A 10,224-nucleotide genomic window follows, 5' to 3' on the forward strand; every position below is an offset into this window, starting at 1 on the left:
CACACACACACACGCACACAATGTCTCTCCGATCTTCCCTGATTTATTCCTGCTGCATGGGGTATAGGAGCTTTTGATGGGCTTTTATGTGGAGTTGTAGATTAGTAATCTGTCAAGAGTGAATATCACATCACATCTGATCACCCCACTCTAATGCCATTTCATTATGAAAGCAAAGCGCCGACCCCCCCACCCCCCTCCTCCTCTGATGCATTATAATGGGAGAGCACAAGTATATCTCACTCCGTACCTGTCAAAGACTGACACAGCAATATGGACGCGTGTGATGGATAGCCGATACGGGTACCAGTGAGTCATTTTAAAAGGAAACTGAAAATCCCCTCTCTTCACTGTACAGTGTTTTTTATAGTTTTCAAAGTGGATTGGAGAGGGGAGGGGTGGAGCAGAGCCGGGAGGATTGCTCCTCGTTGGTTAACGGGACAGTTTTTGGGGCTCAAGACAGCAGAGATGCTACAATAATAACATCACTATAGCAGAATCTTTCATTTGGCTTTAATCGAATCATAGAGAGAGCTCTACTGCCTCTCTCCCTCTCTGTCTGTTTGGCTGCCTTGCTGTCTTTATTTATGTATGTCTCACTGTCAGTCTCCCTCCATCGCTTTCTCTCGGCCGTACGTCTGTGTGTCTGTCATTGTGGGTTTGTAGAGGGGTCAGTAGCGCGTGGCCGTGGTTTACTCTGGGGGTGGTTAAAAGCAGCCAGTCTCTTTGCCTACCAAATGAATTGTGGCTGAGAGCACACTGATTTACATGGCAGGAAGCAGACAGGCATCTACACAGACCTCATAGGCCAAGATGGGATAGATCCATGGTTGGATGGATGGGGTGTGTGTGTGTGCGTGTGTGTGTGTGTGTGTGTGTGTGTGTGTTCTTCTCTGCATGCGGAAGTCTGTGCGAGAGAGACAGCAAAGGGGCTTTTCTGAGTGGGCATGGCGACAAACAATGGCATGCGAGCATGTGTGAGTGTGTGTTGGAGTGTTTATGACCACAAATGTTTTAAAGTGTGCCTGCGTGAGTGTGTGTGTGTGTGTGTCAGAGTGTGAATGCAGTGTGTGTGTGTGTGCAGGGAGCTTGAACATGTTCCTGATCATGTGTCGGCATTTGAAGTGCATGTAGACAATTGGGAGCCTGTAAATGATTTTTATTTTTATATCCATGTATGAATGCCTGATGTCATGGTGTGTGTGTGTGCGTGCGTGTGTTTTTTTGTGTGGATGTGTGTGTGTGTGTGTGCAGATCGCATTTCTTTCACACGCCTGTTAGCTGTACAGCTCAGTTGGCTCAGAATGCTTTTCTCTGCTCTGTCCTCACTTTAATCCAATGATAGATGAATGATACACACACACACACACACACACACACATGAACACGCAGGCCTGGTAGCATAGCATACTAAATACTAGTGTGTTATGGAAATAATAGTTTCCTTTGCAGTTATTCCAAGCAATTATTGTAGTTATTCATAGACATTATTCCCAAGAATGAATAGTTTCAACAGGTTAGTGATAAACAGTTAAATAAAACTTACTCACATTTTGTATATCAACATAGAGAGAGCAGTAAAGTACCAAGCATATTATTCTTGAAAATCCTTTATTGCCCTTTTTTAGTGGTTTTGTAGCACAGGGTTAGGTTTAGGGTTAGGGTTTGGCTTCCAGTAATATACAGTGTGCATGTTTTATGCTCAAAATGAGATGGAACTGAGAATACATGATGATTTTTTATGTTTTACTTGTGATTGCTGGTGACTCAGCAATATATAAGCTCAATGAATGATAAAATTCCAAATCAATTGTTCTGCTAACTGTTGTTGTGTGTCTGACATGTTGATTTTGATCAGTAACTGGGAGACACAAAGAGACAAGAAAGTGAGGAAAAAGAGAGAGACCGAGGCAGATAGAAATGGGTGCATAAAGAGAGAGAGAGAGAGAGAGAGACAGACAGACAGATGGACAGCAGTGAATCTGTCTATATGCTCTCAAATGTGAGGCTATAAGGTGATTTCTGATTTGGCTATTTCCCTAGGTTTGTTTAAACAATCTCCTCCTCTGAAAACAAAGCAGTGTAATGGACCTCAACTTTGCATATGTGGGAAAGCCCAAACGGCTGGTTTAGATAAGGGATGGATGGATGGACGCATGAATGAAGGGATATGGAGACGGAAAAGAAGGTGTAGAACCAGAGCATTGATTAGGGAAAAGGAGAGACCAGAAGAACTGTGACCCTTCGGAGCATCTGTAGTTCTGTTTGTGGTTCGGAAGTAAATGACTGCTAATATATGAACCCATAAATTACTGTTTAGGTTTTTTCCCATCCACTGCATAATCATAATTAGTATATATCTGAGTGTATGATGCCCGACTCGGCAGAATTGATCACAGCCCTCATTGACCCGAAGGCCCACTACCAGTCATTAATATTTATGACGATACCAAGGTGACTCTTTACAATATCACGCCGACCTAGTGGACCAAGCTCGCAGCGTCCCAAAGTCAGAAATCTCTCACCATCTTGGATATGAGTTTTAATAAGATGCCTACACAAACAACCATGTGAATAAATCTTCTCCTCCTTCTCCTCTTCCCCCTCTCTCCTCTCTTTCCTGCAGACTTCTGGGCAGGATGTCAGTGAGGGGCTTGGACCCCGCCTGCCCCACCTCTATAAAGCGCGAGCCCTCCAGCCCCAGCCCCAGCTCTCAGGGGGACGTCAGCCCGGCCCAGCCCAGTCCGGGAAGCTCTTCCTCAGACACAAACTCCAGCTACAGCCTCCTCACCAAGGGCCACAGCCACAGCAATGGGCTCGACTCACCCAGCCTCTACGGACACACAGCGGGGCTGGCCAGCAATGGAGGAACAAACAGGTTGGTCTGTGTGTGTGTGTGTGTGTGTGTGTGTGTGAAACTGTCCCTTATTTTGTGTGTTTTACCCCCTTTCAGACAAGATTCTAAGCTAAAGACAATATAGAGTTAACTACTGTGCATTTTCCTCTTTCTCACTCTCCCTCCCTCCATTCCTCTCTCTCTCTCTCTCTCTCTCTCTCTCTCCCTCTCTCTCTCTGCCTCTCTCTCGCTTCCTCTATCCAGGAGGTTTGGAGAGGAAGAAGGCCAAGTGAAGTGTGAATTCATGCTGGGCTCGGTGGCCAAGCGGCTGTGCCTGGTGTGTGGTGACGTGGCCTCAGGCTACCACTACGGCGTGGCCTCCTGCGAGGCCTGCAAGGCCTTCTTCAAGAGGACCATCCAGGGTAAGACACACACACACACACACACACACACACACACAAGTAGGTGACGAACACACTGACACACACGCACACAAACACATACAAACAAACACATTCATGCAGAAGAACATGCCCCCCAACCTTCCCCCCTACACACACTGACTCCATTCTTAGTTGGGGGATGAAAGGTTTAATTGACATCAGCGTTATACTTAGTAACAAGAGTTTATTGTGCGTGGCTGATAATACCTTCCTGCATCATGTAAACCTGTTTTACGAGCAGCATGGCGTAGATGCAGTGTTAGCCTGAGCATCTGTTTTGGTATAAACAACCCCGATCAGTTAGCTCACGGCTTCCTCCTCCTCGGGTTGGCCTCTCACTCTGCGTAAAGGCTTCACATAGAGACCTGTTTGCAAACAAGTTAAACTTACAGCGCACCATGTATATAGTCAACATGACTGAGTTTGAGCTGAGGCTTTAGATAACATATGGTTTTGAAAGTGTTAGTGTGTCCCCGCTCCAGCATGTGCATCCTGAAAGCCGTTAGCGGCGTATGCCCGCGGCATGTGGTGTGGTGTTTTAAAGGGATTGTCCTGCGCTTTGTTGGCTCTCATCCCAGGTCAAGGACCTGGCAGGCTAAGCCGCGTTTAGGCTTCTAGAAGCTGGCTACTGTAGATGGGTATGTTCGGGGTTCAAAGGTCAAGCAGGATTGGCGGCTGTCAGATCAAACGCGTAGATCTGATGTCTGGCTCATCAGATACTTCCTGATTCTGATAGGCGGTGGCAGCTGAGAGCGGCTGCGACTGGCTGCATGCCATTAGTCTTAACATGCACATTTGGCTGCCATGGTTAATACTCTAAATCAAGGGGTGTATGCGGTTGAATGAACTGTTTAGAGAGTAAATCATTAAGTCTTTGTCTTTACAGCGGGTTTTGCATGTCTTTCTCTCCTCTCTCTCATTCTCCTCCAGGTAATATTGAATACAGCTGCCCGGCCTCCAATGAATGTGAAATCACCAAGAGGAGGAGGAAGTCCTGCCAGGCCTGTCGTTTTATGAAGTGTCTGGCTGTGGGCATGATGAGAGAAGGTCAGCCATACTACAAAAATCACTATCAGACCTGGGTTAAAACATTGGTTGAAATGCATTCCGTTACTTTTTCTGGGATTGATTGGTCTTACCTTGCACAGTGGAACCATGTGGAAGTGTTTCAAAAGTTCAAGCCTCACCCTTTCCGCACTCCAGACAGGGAAAAGCACTTACAGAGAGAGAGTTAACTCAGGTCTGACTGGGCTAGAGTGGCTCGAAATCCAGGATCACGCTACTGTATGCTTTAATCGTTTCTTTGTTTTCCATTTCTCGCTGTGTCTTCAAAATATCTCTACGTTTGTATGTGTGCGTTTGTGTGTGTGTGTGTGTAGCTGGAAACTATTAAACCCTGATTCTTTTCACTTTATTATTGAAACCCCCATGATTTCCAGATGAGATTCTCTTAACATCTCACCTGATAAACTAGTTATAGTGTATAGCATGCACTGTACTGCAGTTGTGTGGATTCCAATGAAACTTAAAACTTTTGACAGTTAAACTTCAGGCCCTTCACGCTAGCTGTAGTGTGTGTGTGTGTGTGTGTGTGTGTGGGTAGGTCTGTGTATGTGTAGTAAACACGCAGCAGAACAATGCATAGCATGTCTTTAGGGGGGAGGAGAGGGCTAACTATTCAATAGTGTCAGTCTTTGCTGTACCGCTGTACCTCCAAAATAGCTTCTGGCGATCTGCCAGTGTGTAGGTGTGTGTGCAACAGTGCAGCAGCTAGTTTGATAATGGAGCAAGTCATTGCTAGGGTCTCCCCGAATGAGAGTTTACAAAAATAATAACTGAACAGACATTTTTGTAAGTTTGAAAGAAAGAAATTTTACAAGACAAATGGGGAATTTGACAAGAGGGGCACACAGACAGGAACACAGGATTGGAATACTAGCGGCATTACATATCCTAAATACAAAAATTTGTACTGTATTCTGTTGCGTTATCTAAAAAGAGAATGAATTGTTATTAAATATACTTGAAAAATTAGAGGATTTCTTCTGGGAATGCTTTTAAAGCAAAAGTGAGAAACGCAGAAGGCCATTTAAATAGTGGCAGGTGTTCTACATATTATATAAAATGTGGCACAGAAGATCATTTGTGTTTGTGAAAGAAATCCCCTTAAGTGTTTAATTTTTCACTTTTTCTTATCTGTATCGTTATACCTCAAATATGGCAAAGTAATCTGAAAGTAACTGAAAGCAATCAGCAATTATCGCATTTGCATAATCCCTTTGATTGCAATTTTGATGAAGTAACTAGTAACTGTAATGGAATACATTTTTAAAGTAACCTACCCAACGCTGCACAGGACACACATTCAGTTACTCATAGACAACGGTGCCTTACTACACCCCAAGCTCCTCCTTATTTCAGTGAGGCTCTTGTCTTGGGACAATTTTATGTTCCAGATTTTATACACAGGCCAATGTGTACCATACAATACTACTATACTATATATGTTCTAAAATGTGGACTGAGACTGGTGACATTTTTACATTCCAGAAAGAGTCTGTGGCAGCGGTCAGGTGCTCCTTTGGTCTGACTGTGTGCCTGTCTGATGACATATTGTTGGCCAGATTTAGAAGTGACTCAAAAAGGAAAACATTAGCTCCCCTCCTACTGTACCGGCCACTTGTTGCATGCTGTGTAGGGGCAACAGATGATAATAAAGAGGGGAGGGCAGATAAAAAGTGTGTGTGTGTGTGTGTGTGTGTGTGTGTGTGTGGTGGGGAAAAACAGAGAGACAGAGATTCAGACAGAGAAATAGTAAACAAAAGGAGGAATTGGCAAACACAGAAAGAAAGGTAGGAGCAGAGAAACACCGAGGGAAATTTAACGCCACCTGCTCATTTCTTCATCTCATCTGTCAAACACAGATTCAATTCGGGGACCAGCATCTGTTTACTGCCACCGTGTGTGTGTGAATGTGAGTGTGTGTGTATGTGTGAGATAGAGACAGACAGAATTAACATGTCTTTACACAGGTATCAGTGTGTGTATATATATGAGTTTGTTTACACACACGTCGGCATGCGCTCACATTCATGCACACACCTCTATGTGTTTGTGAGCGTGTGCTTCTGTCCTTTTTTTTAATTAGCTGCTTTTAATAGGGGCAGGGGCATCAACAGCATCCCATTCTGCCTCCAGTACCCCCGCCCCCACCCCCACCACCACCACCTCTACTCTCCCCCTCTGCTGCCCCCCCCTCGTAAATTCCTCCAGATGCCTTGTGGGATTCCTGGACCTCCGTGAAATGCGAACTGCCCCTCGTAACTCCCGTCGTAAGCGCCCTCGTAACGCGCTTCATCGTGTCTCGTAATGCCCCTCTTCCTCGCCGAGGCCGCAGTAAAGGCACAGACAGAGGGGCGGTGAGCTTTAACGGGCAGAGTCAGAGCCGCATTAAACACACAGCTAAAAGACATATAGACCCCGGGCAGGATTTGATTAAGCCGTGTTTAGTGCTCCCTTCCAGAGTTGCTGTTCCAAGTGCAGTAAAAAAAAGAAAAAAAAAACTGTATGGTAACAAAATGTGCATATGATATTTTAAAAATAGAATTTATCATGCAGAAGCAATTGTGTGATCATGTATGACAGTTTAATAGTTTATGTTCCCTCCAGAAATATGACTACTGGCACAGGAGTGATCTTCACAGACACAGCAGTACTGGCTCCTCTTTCCAGTACCTCTCCCTCTTTCTCTTTGTCTCTGTTATTTCTCTCTTCTTCTTCTTCCCCCTCTTTTCTCCCCTTCCTGTTGACGGAGGCATTTGGTCCTGGGTGTGTTTTAGGTGTGTTAATCATACCGCTAATCATGCGGTGTTAATCTGTATACTGAGAAAAGCAACGGAACAGAACATGGGGAAAGAACTCTATGTGCGCATCCTGCTGCCAACTTTCCAAATCCTCCTCTTTTCAGTTGTTGACTACAAGCAGCGGCCAGAGAATAAAACCATCCAGCAGGTAGATGCAGCCGTGTGGACATTTGTCACAATATCGGAGGAGCGTGGGATTGTTGATACTGTATACATGCTGGTGGTGGAGGGGGTGGGGGCGGGGGTGGGGGCGGGGGGGGACGTGGTGCCACAGGACGCGGTAACCTGGGTCAGTCTCCTGCTGGCGGATGGATGTCGGTGTTCCTGATCCCGCCGAGTGTGTTTTGGGAACGTGCAAAGCCCCCCCCATGTGAGAATCCAGAGAACCTCAAACGAGGATGGAGGGGAGAAAGAGATCTGGATTTGAATAGTCTTATCGTCTGATGGGCCCTACAGGAGGAGCTGGGTGGAGGGGTGTGTGTGTGTGTGTGTGTGTGTTTCGTTATCCACCAGTGCTATTCTTGGCCTTTTGGTTGTCAGCACATTCCACCGTGAAGAGTTACACTTAGCTCTGATGTGTGTGTGTGTGTGTGTGTTTGAATAACTGTCAGATCAGAACACAAACACGCACAAAGACACACACACACACGCCGTTACTGCATATTGAACCAAGTCGCTTGATTTAATCCAGTGTTTGCCAACAGTTTGTGTGAAATCTGATGACAGCACACAAGCGAGCGGCACCCTCATCCCTCATCTCGCACCTCAGAGAGGCACCTGCCAAGCGCCCAGGCTAATCCACACTTCCTATTTGCCCGCGGTGACATCACCAAAGGGTCAGGGGGGCCTCGAGCTTACCCGACCAATCACTCCTTTAATACCCCACTCATCTTCTCGAGTGCCAGCTCTTCACTTTTAAATACCTCTCTACCCCTTAACCCCGAAACCGCCGACTCACATCTCACCCTTCTTACCATCCTGGGACCGAATGTGATGCGGCAAGTACGCGAGGAGAGTTTTAGGGAGGTGTGTAGGTGAATGTATTTACAGGAGAGGGTAGTTGGGTTGAGCGAAAGTTTAGTCAAAAGTTTCAGCCATAAAATCATTGAGTATAATGTGTGATATTAGTGTTATGGAGGAGAGTCCTGTTGGCGTAGGGGGCTAAGATGCAAGACACATGCTCACAACATCGCCGGTTCTGGCTGATGAACTTTGTTGCGAGCCATCCCTCTCTCTATCTCCTCTCTCCCCTGTCTCTGTTCATGGTACATTAATTAATAAAGGCAGAAAATACCATAAAAAACAATGTTATGGTAATGGCATAACTATAAAATGACACAAAATAGGTTTACAAACCAATGATGCAAATAACTAAGAACCTTCCTATAAACTGACGTAACTCTGCAAGACACTTTACATGCTTAAGACAATATCATGTTATTTAATGTTGTGGATGTTCATGTGATTATTGGCATGCCAACCATAAATATCTGCAGATCTGAAGACAGCAAAGTAAGAATAGATGCTCTAGGCTTACTCAAAGGGATGAAGTGTCACTGTGAGATCTAAAGTGGGCAAATAATACCCAGAGAGTGTCTGTTTCAGAGTTGAGCTCCATAATAAACCTTCTATTCAGGGCCACTATGGCCATTTACACCGTGTAGTTCAGGTAACCCAATGCCACTACTAAAGACTTCCTAAGTCACGTTCGCATTAGCTGGACAGATGCTTTTTCTTTGGAGATGGATTTGGTGTCTCTTTGACACTCTGTGTGTGTATGTGTTGCCATGAGTATGAATTAGTGTGTGAATCCAATCAACTTGTCCTCATCCAACACTCCCCCCTCCACGACCCCCCTGCCCCTACTCTTAAATCCCTGTCGCCATGGTGACGGGGTTACCACAACGCTCGTTAAGATGAGCAGTTGTCATCGGCTGCTCTAAAGTTGTTGGGTGTCATGTTACAGGATGGATGTTGCTATGCCGGCATTTGACATGTCTCACTTTGTCTCCTTGGGATCTTCAAGACATCTGACTAGAGGGGAGATGATGCAGTGTAAATATTGGGCAACATCCTGAGGGTCGGCAGGGTTGAGGAAGATCTGTTACTGATTACTGATTACCTACTTAAAATTGTAAAAAGTGTCATCATTTTGAATATTTACCTGTTAACATAATCTGATTAAATTCTGTTACTTTTGGATTGCTTTGCCTCCAAATTCCATAGAACATGCAGATGAATGAACTTGCTACAATCACCGACTGTAATTTTAAGAGTGTTATTATCAACATCTACAGCCATTATTTAATTAGCCATTATTTCAAGAAGTGCAAAGTGATCTTGCTGTCTTAATCTCACAATCTAGATGACTGTGTACCTTTAAACATTTGTGTAATCCTACAGGTAATTTTCTTTTTTTTTTAACAGTATTTGAAATCCAATTACTGTGTTTTTTATATTAACTAACAAATTGCAGTCACTATTTTTAAATTAAATTACTTTCATTATTTCATTATAAGCAGTATTTGTATGTGTGCTTATGTGTGAGTGTGTATGTGTGAGTGAGTTCATCCATACATTTATGTGCCATGTGCTCCTCAGCCTGTGGTACAAGGACATGTGTGTATATTCAGAGTGTGAATGTCATATGCCTAATGTATTATCAATGGCCTGTGGTAACAAGAGCATGTTTGTGGTTCTCTAGGTGTGCGTCTGGACCGGGTTCGTGGCGGCAGACAGAAGTACAAGAGGAGAATAGATGCTGAGAACAGCCCCTATCTCAACCCACAGAATGCCTTGCCCCAGAAAAAAACATGTGTGTACACACACACTTTACATTGCATAGCCTATTAGTGCATTACTACTGGTTTAACCCTGCGCTCACACTGCAAGCAGCTTGGTTGATAGGTCACTCTATTCTGACTGATGGGCGGGGCCAGAGGCAAATCATGTAGTTTGTGCTGCGTTGGTATTGCCTTTTACAGTGTTACATCATTTTGATAGCTAGTGAATCAAAAAACTGAAATAAACTCAATAAAATTACTTTCAAGCTTGATGGATGCAACCGTTCTCCAAGCATCGT

General features: G+C 44.6%; 1 protein-coding gene across 2 annotated transcripts in view; it reads left to right on the forward strand.

Moving 5' to 3' along the window:
- The window catches only part of LOC139927029 (estrogen-related receptor gamma-like), a 29,307-nt gene that overhangs the window by 10,930 nt on the left and 8,153 nt on the right, over positions 1–10,224 (forward strand). For both annotated transcript variants that reach the window (XM_071918999.2, XM_071918997.2), the window contains exons 2-5: positions 2,627–2,878; positions 3,101–3,258; positions 4,210–4,326; positions 9,847–9,957. In XM_071918999.2, coding sequence (XP_071775100.1) covers positions 2,640–2,878; positions 3,101–3,258; positions 4,210–4,326; positions 9,847–9,957 — 625 coding nt within the window. In that variant the 5' untranslated portion in view covers positions 2,627–2,639. The remainder of the gene's footprint in view (positions 1–2,626; positions 2,879–3,100; positions 3,259–4,209; positions 4,327–9,846; positions 9,958–10,224) is intronic.

The sequence above is a fragment of the Centroberyx gerrardi genome, chromosome 18 (genome assembly GCF_048128805.1).
Source record: "Centroberyx gerrardi isolate f3 chromosome 18, fCenGer3.hap1.cur.20231027, whole genome shotgun sequence".
NCBI lineage: Eukaryota > Metazoa > Chordata > Actinopteri > Beryciformes > Berycidae > Centroberyx > Centroberyx gerrardi.